The following is a 14319-nucleotide window of genomic DNA, read 5'->3' on the forward strand; positions in this document are numbered from 1 at the left end:
GACAATTTCATCAACGCCCCGGCCAAAGTGAAAACTCCTGTCAAACCGAGGACGCCATCGCCACCACCACAACTTCGTAAATCGACTCGAAATGTCAAATCACCATCAAAATTTATTGTCAAACCATCTTTGAAATCTTACCGTTAGTTATGATCTCTCTTTCCCAGTAGTTAAGCTATTTCTAGGTTCTTCCGTTTGTTTTATATTGTATTCATCTTAAAAGGGGAGGTGTTACATTCTAGACTCGCATGTATAAGTATTTAGGTATGATCTACCCCAAGTAAGAGCGCGCACCTTGGTCTGTATGCGCGTCTCTCTTTCACATTGTTTGTAGTTTGGTCAGAATTCCCTATATAAGGGACTGACATCCCTCATTCTAGTTCTTCCTTCTTTCCCTACCTATTAGTGACTACTATTCTGTAATCGTTTATCCCCCTAAATAAACTCTATCACTATTCTCTCCACTGTTCCTTGTACCACAACCCGGCTACAGTATGCCGGATCCCAAGGACACAACACTATCAAAAAGAAAACAAATCATTCTCACCTTCTGATTTTTCAATAGTTTTCCTCCCTTCTTATGGATTTTCTCATGTGTTCTCAAGTTGTGTTTTTTCTCAAATCTTTTTCCGCATGTTTCGCACTCGAATCCGATTTTTGGGTGTTTCTCTCTTAGATGAACTCGAAACACATCAAAATTGACGAACTTCTCTCCGCAAAACGAGCACGGCAAGGCCTTCGTGAAGATCACTGGTGGCTTTGGGTGATTTCTAAAAAATCGATTGATCTCGAAGAAAATATTAAAATTAAACTTACTTCATGTGTGCAGCCAAATCTGTTTTGAATCTGAAGGAGGCATCGCATTTGTCACATTTATTATTCCCTGGGTCCGTCTTTTCCTGAAAGTAATAATAAATTTTTCAATCTCAAATATTTTATGTGAAATTCATAAATATTTCTGTACTTTGTTCTTGAAACGCTTGTATGTATACATAGAGAAAAAACTAGCTGAGCCAGTAGCTATTTGTTTCAGTTTCACTTGAATAACCTCTCACCGTGAATTCTTGGAGTTGTTCTCGAAACTCCAGAATCTGCCGATCGAAAGAAAACTGGTGGTAAGAGGTTTGGTAGTTTTTATTTGTGTGAACAACCGTTTGAAATTCTGTAAATGTAGAAGATTGATGTTTTAACATGCAACAACATTACACTTATATGAATATGGCAGTTACAGAGCTGACCAAAAAGTTATACTCTTTTTTGTTTAGTTGAAGGTACCCATTTTAGACAATGAATAACGCTATCACTGACTGTCACAAAAGTAATTTTTTTATAAATATTACAGATGAAAACTAGAATTCTATTTTTGTAGTTGACAGCTTTTTTGTGCAGTCCCTCCTTAGAGAGTTATAATCATTTTGGGTGTACAACTCAAAATTCGCACTAGTTTTCCGTGAAAAAATTTGAGTATGGAATTATTTTTTTGATATGTAACTCGCTAGAAAGACCCGTACCGGTCAGTGATCAACTAAACAAACAAAGATTTACTTTTGGCTTATATGCTTCATAAACTATTGACATCATGAGACAGTCAGTGAGCCCGTGATGCCTGCTCAAATTTTGGAGTTTTCTACTAGAAAAGTCAACATCATTCTTATATATAAAAGACAATTGGGCGTTGTCTGAGGCGATGTCCGCAACGGTTTTGGAAAGAGAAGAGAAACTAAGCCAGCGGGCAAAACCGAACTAGCGTGCTTTGAACAGGACCGCCGCTTTAGACCACTCGGCCATGCGGGCACGTTTGAAAAAGGGTTGCCATGTAAATGAGAAGAGGCCAGCCGACTGAACCCGCCGAAGGCGGGGAAGAGAGGCTGGTTTCATATATTTTTTAACGCTACTGTTTCTTCATGGAAACTTATCACGGTAGTCTCTTACAGAGCCGCATGCGCTGAAATAGGAGAGGGGATCCTATTTTTTAAACTAGTTTCTCATTTGTCAGAGAGCGCTTTTTTGATAAGAGTGAATACTTTCTTCTTCCAAATGTGCCTGTAACTTTTCAACAACTCACGGTTATTCCATCCCAACATTCCTTGTAAATAGTCGTTTCCTGTTTTGAAACTGAACTGATCTCCATTTGCGGCATACACTTCATTAGTGGCAGCGGCTGGATCGAGGTCATAACCTTCAGTTGGTGTCTGAGATGATGTAGACGAAGTGCATCCGTTATCTGAAAATAATATTTGTTACATATCATAACAGCAGTTTTTACATTTCAAACAACATATAATCTTTTGAAAAATTTGAGTTTATCATTTGGTTATCCGATAGGAAACTGTACAAAATGATGAAAAAATCACTCTCAAAAACTGAAACTGAAAATTCCAAGAGACTAGAAATTGGGTATTTCAGTTATAGTTTACCTTGAACTTTGGGTTCAAGGCTCATTCAATAGGAAAATTTGGAGCTTGATATCTCGACAAATTTTGACATTTTGCATTTTGTTTAACACAAAAAAAGACTGTACAAATCTCACGAAACAGTAATCCGTTGAGAAAATTTTGATATCTCTTTGGAGAACAGAGGAGAACGTCTGGTAATTTTCCGTTTTTGGAAAAAAAGTTCAAATCATCAAAAAACTTTTTCTGGCAAAACTTGTTTTTCAATTACTGAATTTCCACTCTAACATTGAGACACAATAGATCACACCTATGACATGTAATTAGTGTAAAATATTCAACTCACCAGCTTTCAGATCGTTCAATGCTTTGAGAAACTGGTCCAGATTGTCCATATTCCAATGAATTGATTATTTTGAATGAATGAGAAACAGAAATTGTAAGTGATCGAATTGTGCCAAGGGGTCGTTTTTATATTGGTCTATGTCAGCGTCTCCTCTTGTCGTGTACTGTCTCACCAAGCTAGGCGGCCATGAATGTGAATTCGACTGGTGACTAAGAGGGAATTGATAATGTCCATCTCCCTCTCTCACTCTTTTTTTGTTCCAGTGGCAGTATTGCTAAATGTTTATATTTCGTGGAGTGAGGAAAAGGATTTCTGTAGAAATGTTTTGTTTCGCAAAAACTGGGGGACGGAGGTGAATATTTTTTTATTTGGTTTTCCCACGAAAACTACAGTAACCGGTGATATGTGTGACATGGTCCGTGCTTAATAATTTTTTGTTCGTATTCTATGTTCAAATTGTTCTCTGCTTCCGTTAAAATACCCACTAGCTATGTATAGTTTGGAGTAATTTGGTCTTCCCACGAAAACTACAGTACCCCATATCAGTGATGCCAAGGTCCGTTTTTAGTGATGTTTTGTTCGTATTTTAGTTCAACTTGTTCTCTGCTTTCATAAAAGTACCCACAAGTTAAAGTTTGAACTGATTTTGATCACAACACAAAAAACTGCATAACATAACTCTTTAACCGCTTTGGGGCTAAGCAGCTGCCAAGGAGAGGGAGAGCCCAGTTTTTTTGTTCATCGTTCTACCTGCTAGAGAATTTTTAAACCTCAGGCGTCTTAAACATCTTATGGCGCTTTGGGACGAAGCATTTCTCCAAAAGGGGAAGGGTGTCATGTGGAAAGATTTAGACTACATGTTCCCCATCATACACTTACCAATTTTTGTTATCTTACACCCCAAACAGCCGTCATGCTTATCTCCCCTCCATTTCAGTGAGCTTCTACCAAGCGGTCGTGGTCGGTGCGCTTCCGCTGACCCTCCATTATACCGCCACAACAATAAAGATTGATCAATATATTCATAGATACTCATATTATAGACCATGGTTCCACAATTAACACGGTTTAAGAGAACGCACTTAAACTCGCGTTACAATACAGACAAAAATGAATGTCACAGACAAACTGGATTCTCGTGAGTTCCGAATGTTCAATAAAATGTATTTTTATGGGATCACAATGAACACTTTTTTGAAAACCGTATTTATCTCACATGGAATGACTCCCGACTGGCTCCACAAAATTTACGAATTTATTGGCTTATTTGATAGATTCTACAGAAAAAATGACAAATCTAATAGCTTTTCCGGTGACTGGACCTAATTTTCGAGATTTTCAGATTTTTAGAAAATCAGTTTTTTTTCAAAATTTTTTTTTCATCATTTTTTTTCTCAATGTTCTCCCATCTGGCGAAAAAAACAAAAACAAGTAAAAAATAGAGAATTTCATAGACTTTTCGATAGGCTATGAAAATTTTTTTGGTCATGTTCCTACTTTGACCAGACCCCCGAAAACTGAGAGTCAAAAAAAATAATTTTTTCTGTGAAGGCGTTGGACTGTTTTACAAAGCTTTAAAAAATAGAAGAACTCATGCAAACAAATTTTTCAAAAAAAAATTTGGGGGTAATCGCGAAGAAAAAAGAAATAAATTTTGTTGAAAATTTCGGTTTTTCAAGATTTTGATGGGTATAGGAAATATGCGATTTCTTCTGTTTAAGCTTTGAAAACGTTGGTATATTTAAAGAAATTATTAACCACAAACTTTTAAAACCTGTATCAAGAAGTTTGAATGTTTTCTGATCAGTTTCCAATTCGTAGCAGAGGCTCATAAAATGCATTCTTTTGAGGTGGTGAAAATTTCAGAAGCTTACAACGTGCTTTAAACGTCAGATAAACGACTTTCGCTTTGAAAACATGCTTAAAATGAAAGATTCAACAAATTCGGACACTTTAAACAAAAATTTTAATTTTAATTTTTTTTTGAAAATTTCATAAGGGGGGACCACATGAAATTTTCATGAAAAATGAAAATTTTAAATTTTTGTTTAAAGTGTCCGAATTTGTTGAATCTTTCATTTTAAGCATGTTTTCAAAACAACAGTGGTTAATCTGACGTTTAAAGCACGTTGCAGGCTTTTGAAATTTTCACCACCTCAAAAGAATGCATTTTTTGAGCCTCTGCTACGAATTGGAAACTGATCAGAAAACATTCAAACTTCTTGATACAGGTTTTAAAAGTTTGTGGTCATTAATTTCATTAAATAAATCAACGTTTTCAAAGCTTAAACAGAAGAAATGACATGTTTCCTATAACCATCAAAATCTTGAAAAACCGAAATTTTCAACAAAATTTATTTCTTTTTTTTTCGCGATTACCCCCAAATTTTTTTTTGAAAAATTTGTTTGCATGAGTTCTTCTATTTTTTGAAGCTTTTTAAAACAGTCCAACGACTTCACAGAAAAAATATTTTTTTTTGACTCTCAGTTTTCGGGGGTCTGGTCAAAGTAGGAACATGACCAAAAAAATTTCCATAGCCTATCGAAAAGTCTATGAAATTTTCTATTTTTTACTTGTTTTTGCTTTTTTCGCCAGATGGGAGAACGTTGAGAAAAAAAATGATGAAAAAAAAATTTTGAAAAAAAACTGATTTTCTAAAAATCTGAAAATCTCGAAAATTAGGTCCAGTCACCGGAAAAGCTTGAAAAGATTTGTCATTTTTTCTGTAGAATCTATCAAATAAGCCAATAAATTCGTAAATTTTGTGGAGCCAGTCGGGAGTCATTCCATGTCAATAGGCCGGCATGTTGGGTTTTCAGATTTCTCATCAATTCTAGCGCAGAAGATGTTTTCCTGATTTTTCTGAAATTTTTAAGAAAATTGAAAAAGGTTTCGTTGGGAAATATTCAGTTTTTAAAATCGGGAAAAATTTTTAACGGGGAAGACATGTTCAGGAAGTAAATTCCAGCTACTTAGTGAGTTGATCCCAGCAATTTACTGACAAATTTTGAAATATCAATACACCAAAAAAAATAATAAATGTTTTTGAAACGTGTGGACCTATACAACTCATACAGACAAAAACGGAAATTGAACACCGCGGAAAATGCTCAAAGATTCTTATGAACCATGACCAGCGCTTTGGGTTTAGGGACTATCCGGCCTAGTAGAGGATAATTCAATATTCCATTTTCAAAAAGCCATTTTCAAAAAGCCATTTTCAAAAAGCCAATCAATTAACAAAGAAACATTATCAATAGTTGGAATGTACGTATTAGATTTGGTATACAACAGGAATTCGAAGTTAGATACTTTTGCTTTGTTACAGGCTGTCTGCCGTAAGACACCAAAATAGCTTGTGCGCCGCAGGTAATCGGCGTCGACTTTGTCCCATATCTTCTCAAGGGCGGTCTTGAGAGCATCGACCATGTTGTAAAAGATTCCCGAAGTCTTGCTCTTCAAATATTTCCACAAGATGGAATCCATCAGATCGAGATCCGCCGATAACACAGGCCTAATGTCGTCGCATCAGTAGTCAGGAAATTTGAAGAGAGGATGCCATTTGTTGATTTGGAACTGTGTGACGCGGCCTAATCTAGTTGAGAGATAAAAATGCGCTCAGCAGAGTGTTGTGATGAACAGGGCAACACAACATTCTTCAAAACCAAGTTTTGGTAGACCCGGAGTTGATTTTTGCATTTTTGTTGATAAAAATTAAGAAAGTTCTACCGTCAGATGTCACCGCGTGCCATACCATGACATTTTTAGGAAAAAGACGGTCATGGGTCTAGAAAAGTTTTTGGGACCTTCTGTCAGCTTGTGACAACAATAGATTCTACCTTTGATGATTGAAAAAAGGTGCAATCATGAAAACCTTCACGGAAATCTAGATCACGTCCGAGACGCACGCACCTGCAGGTCGGCAAGCAACTTCTTCGATTTTTCAAGTCGTAAAGCTTTGGATTGGGCGGAAAGGAACTGTTTTTGGCACAGTTTGTAGGATTTGAAGTAGAAGTGCCTTTTGACAATGGTTTGGACACTTCAACTACTGATATTGAGATCCATAGCGATTTTGTTTATGCTGATACCATAATTACAGGAGATTTTTCTCTAGATTATTCCTCGTGTCCCACGAGTGTTGACTGTTGCTGGTCCTTTCTTGGAGACTTCTATCCTTTTTGAAGGTAACCAACATTGTACGAACTGATGCTGTTGGAATATCAAGACGTTTTTCAATGTTGGCGCTCTTAACTCCCTCCTTGAAAAATACCTCGATTGTGGGTCGGAAAGGTGAAGCTCGCATAACTTGAGATGAAGACGAGAATGAGATAAATTACTTCAAAGCCGACTTATATAGTGTCGTAACTTTCAGAAAAACTTGAAATATTCCGAGAAGATATTTTGGCACGGTGCCAACAAGTGCAAAAACAAAACGTCGTATACTTATTAGCCACCCTGTAATTATACGTTTACGAGTAATAGGAAAATTACTCACAGGTCGCGAAAATGGAAGACATGCAATACGCATGATCGCGAAACTAATTGACGAAATATTGGACTATCGCGAAAAGTCTGATAAGTTATTGGTAAATCGCGAAAAAGTAGGCGGGACATCATTTCCAAGTCTTTTGTTTCCTATTTTACATCTTATTTTGCCTATTTTTTACCGCTTTCTGTAAGAAAACCTCTCTGTGTGACTAAAATGCAAACTGCTTGGACAATCAACAAGAAGAGGTTTGTCGAAATCATATTGAGAGTCTTAATGAACTAATTTTTTCAGATTTGGGCAGTGCAGTATAGGTAACTCAAACAAATTCGGATGTAAAACATACGAAAATGGAGTCACAATGCAATCAGAGGATTTAAAAGAATATCATGGCTTCTTCAGCATAATAGATGAGAATAAATGGAGACATCATTAGGTAATATTAAAAAACTATTTGTTTGAAGTACTAACTGTTATTTTATAGTCTCGAACTACTGTTCAACTTCATGAGCAACACCACCGACGGCCACGATTCAACTGAAGCTGTTTGGAGAAGAGCAGCATGTTCGAAAAGGAGACGAAGCTCATGAGGACGGAAAATAATTTATTACTAGCTTTATTATGTGTAATTACAATCATCCTTTCCCTTCTTATGTTACCCATTGTTGTTTTTTCTTATTTGATTCATTATTTTTCAATAAATGTTTTTCTCAAATCCAGCGAATTCAAATAATTTTCGCGATACGTGAACAATTACCGCTCGCGATCACACAAATATCATACGTTTTAGTCGCGATTTGCAAGCAATATGTGAATAATTCGTCAATATTCGCGATTTACCAATTACACACCAATAATAGGTATCATCGCTTTTACGTATTGGGACAAGTGCAATACAATATTTGAACAATATTTTTTTAACAATATTTGACAAATTACACGCTTGCCGCGATTCACCTGTGCCCCAACACCGCACCCCCTCACTACCACTGCGTCATCTTCGCTGTTTTTTATATTGAGAAATGGAGAATCAAGAGAGGGATGCCACGCAGATAAAAGGATTTCCAGAAATTTCAGATCGAGATTTCTAGCCAATGAGCATAAATCTGCAAATTCTGACAACGCCATTCAATTAGGCACATTTGAAAGTGTATGTGTGCCAAGTTTCAGCAAATTCTCAGCCATCGTATGAAAAAGGTTACCTTGTTAGCAGTGGAGCGACTTCTCGTAAAATTGCTACTTTCTTCTATCATCATTTCCAATGTGAATATTCCAGAATTTTTTCCCGCCTGGCGCGCCTTTGACGCGATCATCCTCCTAGTATTCGTAATCAATAAAACCTTTAAATAATAATTGAAAACAACTTAGGTTTGTACTTGGCGCGCCTTCAACGCGATTTTTGGTTGAATTCAAGATTTGTATATCTGTTAGTTTTAATGATATCAATGAGCTTTTAGCACTGTTAGAAAGACCCTATTTTTCTGTACCGATATATTTGACTTTTGATAGTTTATGTTATAATTAGAACTTTAATAATCAGTTCTACTCCGGGAGCAGGTTCCTCTGGATTGTCTTGTTTCATAGATGTTCTATATTTGATATCGGATCTATATTGTCTGATTGGAGACGTATTCTTAAAATTCTACGTGTTCGTTGATAGAAAATCTGAAAATGTATACATTATCATGCCTCTCAAGAGACTCTTTTCCATTCTATTGTTGTCTAGCTTTCCAAATTATGACTCACTAGCCTCATTAACATTTCAAATCTGGATCTCATGAGACTTTTCCTCTTCGGCATAATATAGCTGACATTTCCTGAAATTTTAACCAAATAAAGTCATTCCAAAACAAAAACTACATAATCAACAAACTTTTTTCAATATGCAAGGCTTAGATAACTTGAATTATCTTTACTATTAACAAACGCAAACGGCTGTATGTTTGTGTGTCTGTCGCCGATCCTACCGCCCTTCCTACTGGACCGGATTTCTTCAAATTTGGACCAAAAGATCAGAAATTTTCTCTTAATGATGCCCGTCTTTTTTTTCAAAATTCTCAAAATTACGACTTCTGATTTAAAATACTGCTTTTCAAGCCAAATTCGAAGAGAGAAAAGGGGAAGGCGGTCGGCAAAACCCGTGAAACGTCGGCTGCTCGCTTTCCTCTCCACAGAGCGGCGCCTCTTCAGTGACGCGTGGATAAAAGGGAACGCGCCGACCGTCCGATCTGGCAAAGCAACGTTGACTACAGTTAGTTGGTTTGACTCCAGACACCAAAGAAAAGCGGTTAAATGTAACTTTTACTTTTTTCTCTTTGTGGAGAGTGCCATCCGTTTTCGGATTGATCCACGTCATAAAAAGTTATGCGCCGTTTTCTAAAAAGTGAGGACGTGAAGGATTTTTTGATATCATCGGATTCAGAAAAACTAGAGGACTCCAAACGTTTTGTCCGTTTCTGGATTGATCCACGTCATAAAAAGTTATGGGCCGTTTTCTAAAAAGTGACGACGTGAAGGCTTTTTTGATATCATCGGATTCAGAAAAAGTAGAGGACTCCAAACGTTTTGTCCGTTTTCGGATTGATCCACGTCATAAAAAGTTATAGGCCGTTTTCTAAAAACTGACGACGTGAAGGATTTTTTGATATCATCGGATTCAGAAAAACTAGAGGACTCCAAACGTTTTGTCCGTTTCCGGGTAATTCACTGTAACACCCAGAAGGGTGGTGTTGAGAAGGAGGTTTAGTCGCCGTCAGGCGACGTGAACCGACTGGTTTAAAAATAAATGGGAAAACAAAAAATAAGTAAATATATGTATTGATAAAGAATAACTGGATAACATAATAGTGAATAATAGTAATGAGAAGGTGACGGGGAATTTGACATCATATTTTAAAACTCGTATAAACCAGTAGTTAGAGATAATTAAAATCTTCTGGGTTTGAGATAATTGATAATATCTATCAACCGTAATTATAACCGTATCGATATTGATATATAGCACTAGATCGTTCGAATAGGCCTAAAATCTTCCGGACGACGAGAGCGGTATTACAGCTACGGACGAGGCGAACACTGAAATTGTTTTTTGATTTTTCACTGTTTTTCCGGTAAAATTCCAACTCTTACAAATTAATAAATGCGCCACGATTGCGCCAGACACTTTATATATGAATCAGGCGCGACACGATCTATATAAAACTTGAATTTCCAAAAAGTTCCTATTTCAATCAAGACTTTAAAATTTTTTTGAAAACCCCAAAAATTTGAAACGCCACCAAGGCTGGCGCGCATTTGATGCGTTTTTGGAAAAGTCTCACCTTTCGGTTTCTTGAGTAAATAGATTAGGGGAAGAGCCTCGACCACCGTAGAACCACAGATCGAATAATTTAGATAAAAAGTTCCAATTTCCTCCTTCCCCAATCCAAGGATTGTAGAGGTATAAGTGAGTAGAATTGGCAGATACCCGAATAGAACAGCGACTAGAATTTCTCCGATTATTGCCCAGTAGTTTATTCTGATTTTAGCTTTGGTAAAGCTAAGAGTCCAACTGTCCTGTTCCCTTTTAATTTTAGCCAGTCGAAGGCAATAGAGGGCGAAGGGAAGGACGAGCTGTAAAGGAATTTTTTGAAAATTTGTTCTATAAACGACAAAATTACCATAGTTAACACCATCGGTATCAATGGAATGACTGCTAGTCAGTTCTGGGATGTGTTGACGGATCCAATCGCAGTAGCACCCGTATAGATATTGAAAACCTCTTCACTAGTCGGATACCAAAACCACCAGGACACTATTCCATTGATGATAAGGAATAGGGCTGTGAGTACTCCAAAGAGTCCATGAAGTCGGTATCCTTTTGGCGTGATAGTGATCAAAATTGCTAGGGCGATCACTTTCAATAGGAGGACTGTGACCTTGGTGGAGACTAGAGTCCAATATAGGATTGAATGAGGGGACACTATCGTTCGGGAGAAGAAATGATGAGAAAACGATGGAGAAGTTGTTTTCGGAGATCAGATACATCTGAAAATAAAAATACAGTAACCCAGTAATGCCCGGTTCTGGATGGATTTTTTGCCTCGCTTTACAACTAAAATCGGCCAAATTTGGCTAAGAATGCATAAAATCGGTTGAGACTGGCTGAAAATGCTTAAGATCGGCTTAGATTGCTTAAGGTTGTCTAAAATCGTCTAAAATCGGTTGGAACCAGCCAAAATTTGTTGAGATTGTCAAAGATTACTTAAGATAACCTAAGATCGTCCAAGATCGCCTAAAATGAATTTACATTGTCTAAGATTGGCTAAAATCGACCGAACATGGTTAACAAGTTGTTAGCACGCTCTCTCATCCTCCAATTTTCAAACGAGCCTATCTTGCTATTCGAAAATAGTCAACTACAAAAATGTGCAAAACGTTTTGCAGATCATTTTTCTATTTTACAACATTTTTATATCTCCACACACTTTTGAAATATGCGCCTTCAAACATTTCAGTTTGGAGGCAGCGGAAAGAAGAGACGAGGTGAGAGACGCAGAGATATGTCGAAATGATATAATACTTATGACACACTCTCTGTAAAACTCGAGCATGACGATGTACAGACAAAAGTCAAACCGGTTTTTATGGGTTGGTATTATGCATAGTGGGTACCCAGACAACTAATAACGCATTGGTCCATATTTCATTTGGCTCCGCCCCCTACCGTCTAAAATATCCCTTATAAAGTTTTTTCGATTAAATTTTGATGGGAACAAGTAAAAAACGTCATTTTAAGCACTTTTTGTGTTCATTTCATATTTTTAGCACTTCATTTCCACCGAGAAAAATGTCATTTTTGTAAAATTTTATGGTTTTTTTCAAACTTGTGTTTATATCTCAAAAATCTTACGTTACGGGAAATAATCTTACGTTATGGGAGACCCATCCTTCATCCATTTTAATTCCCAGATGAAACAGAGTGAAGTACTATAAGTATTGACCCAGGGATCAGGAAAGTTAAGTTTTCTTTAAATCTAATGAAAACAAAAGTGAATCCCTCACAGGAGTTCCCGTACCCAAACTTACTTTTTCCAACAAAACATGATGAAATACTACATCAAACCAAAGATTTTTTGGAAAAATTGAATGAAAATACTAGTACTCAAAAAAAATAGTAATACCAGACCGCTTACACATTGCGATCTCAATATGAAATGCTCCTCTGCTGGCAGAGTTTATATACCTTTCCCATAGAAGGGCGGAGTCACCAACTCTTGAAGATAAAATTTCACCGAGCCACCCAACTGCGTATCTCTAACATTCTGATATTATGATATTTCACATTTGGAATTTCTGAGAGACACTCACAGGGATTAGTGGAAAAGCATTGCGCGGGAGGGGGAGACGCAGAACATAAACTCCTAATTTTAGGGTTAGGAAGAAGGTGTAATTAGAAAAGCGGGAAATGTTAGGAGAAAAGGGATTTGTGCATTCGTATAGTTAATGAAGTCTCAGAATAATCTAAAATGGAATATCCAAAAGATCACAAGATCATTCTTCAAAACACTCGAATGATCATTGGCAAATTAGTTATTACACATCGTGGCCACGCAGCGCTTTTCAAATATTTATTGTCATGCGTACTTTCTTTCTATCTCCTTCACTACTACTTTTTAAAAGGTAATTTTTGCAATCCACAAAGAAATAATTATTTATATCAATAATCAAACAAACATAGCGAAGCTCAAAACAATTTTCCACACTTCTCGATAATTTGTCTTAAGTGAAGGATATTAATGTCAACATAACATGCCACGACAAATCTCAATACAAATGTACCTAGTATTTCCAGCTCCTAGGAATATTAATGATTCATCTGCTCAGAAATGCATGCACCACAGACTATTTGATTGTCATCATCAGTGTTGATCATGCGAAAAACCTGGGTACTCAAAAGTTAGAGCCTTCTGCTATAAATTCATAACAATTGAGGCTCTGCATAACTTATTTTCATCATTCCTGAACATCTGAATCACCATCTGGTTTTCTTGTTGGGTTGCCTTGGTTTTCTCTACAAACGGATTATCCGTCACTGTCAAAATATCTCACCTGCACAACAATAGGCGGGAGGTGTATGCAAAGGTAGTGATGTGTTTGATTAGTTCACTCTGAAGAAGATTTAGTTTGGGAAGATATCCTCCACTCCTGTTTGTTGTCTCAGTGTCACGCCTACATCTGTCGTCAAGACAACTCTCCTTCATTTTATTAGCTTGACTTTGCCGTACTATGAGTTATCCTCTGTCTGAAATGTTTGAAGCCATGAAGACTGCTCTGGTTACTCTACTAACATCAGAAGATCCTGCGCAGCAAGAGCTCAAAGAAAAAGTTCAAGTGATGGGACAGGCCGTGATGTAAGTTTCAATTGCTTTGATATTATCGATTAGACACTTTTTTCAGCTGGTCCCTATTGAGTGAAAATAAGTCGGCGTCAATGGCAATGCTATCTCCTGTTAATCATGAGCTCGTGGAAACTGTGGTTTCAATGTTTCCATGCATTAAAATGGAGAAACAGACACCTTTGTCGATTTCTCGTGGTTCAAATTTGAGGTTAGTTTGATGAAAGGTCTATTGAGACTCGTGATGTTCCACTTCACAGAAGCCCTTTAAAAATTGATTTGGCGCAAAGTGACTCTGGACGGGATACATCCAGTTCCACCGCCACAACACCCGGATCTTTGAACTGGTCTGTTTTCGACATGACTCCACAGATGCTTCAAAAGAATCACGACGAGCCGGTCAACAGGAATGAACAACGTCGTCTGCCTAAAAAATACACCAAAGAACAGGTTCGAAAATTGGCTGAGTACTTCAAGAAACGTCATTATATTCCGGATGAAGATAAATATCAGATGGCCAAAGAAACTGGATTGACTGCGCAGCAAGTCTCGAATTGGTTTGCAAACACTAGAAGAAGTTTGAAAAAGAAGAATATTACTTTCTAATTCTTGCTGGTTTTGTGTATTATAATTGAACATAAAGTGTGAATAACTGTTTGTTTCTTTGCTTCACAACAACAATTAGCGGAACTTCAATGCTATAGATACATAGATTT

General features: G+C 37.0%; 2 protein-coding genes across 2 annotated transcripts; one reads left to right on the top strand and one right to left on the bottom strand.

Moving 5' to 3' along the window:
- Positions 1 to 10248: 10248 nt before the first annotated feature.
- Positions 10249 to 10900, bottom strand: GCK72_022728 (uncharacterized protein; the record flags this gene model as incomplete). Its single annotated transcript, XM_053735025.1, has 3 exons — positions 10249 to 10301; positions 10547 to 10838; positions 10886 to 10900. 3 exons carry the CDS (start codon positions 10898 to 10900, stop codon positions 10249 to 10251), a joined length of 360 nt encoding a protein of 119 aa, XP_053578591.1.
- Positions 10901 to 13526: 2626 nt separating this feature from the next.
- Positions 13527 to 14209, top strand: GCK72_022729 (uncharacterized protein; the record flags this gene model as incomplete). Its single annotated transcript, XM_003095998.2, has 3 exons — positions 13527 to 13618; positions 13665 to 13814; positions 13864 to 14209. 3 exons carry the CDS (start codon positions 13527 to 13529, stop codon positions 14207 to 14209), a joined length of 588 nt encoding a protein of 195 aa, XP_003096046.2.
- Between the last annotated feature and the right edge of the window lie 110 nt (positions 14210 to 14319).

This window comes from Caenorhabditis remanei, chromosome X (assembly GCF_010183535.1).
Source record: "Caenorhabditis remanei strain PX506 chromosome X, whole genome shotgun sequence".
NCBI lineage: Eukaryota > Metazoa > Nematoda > Chromadorea > Rhabditida > Rhabditidae > Caenorhabditis > Caenorhabditis remanei.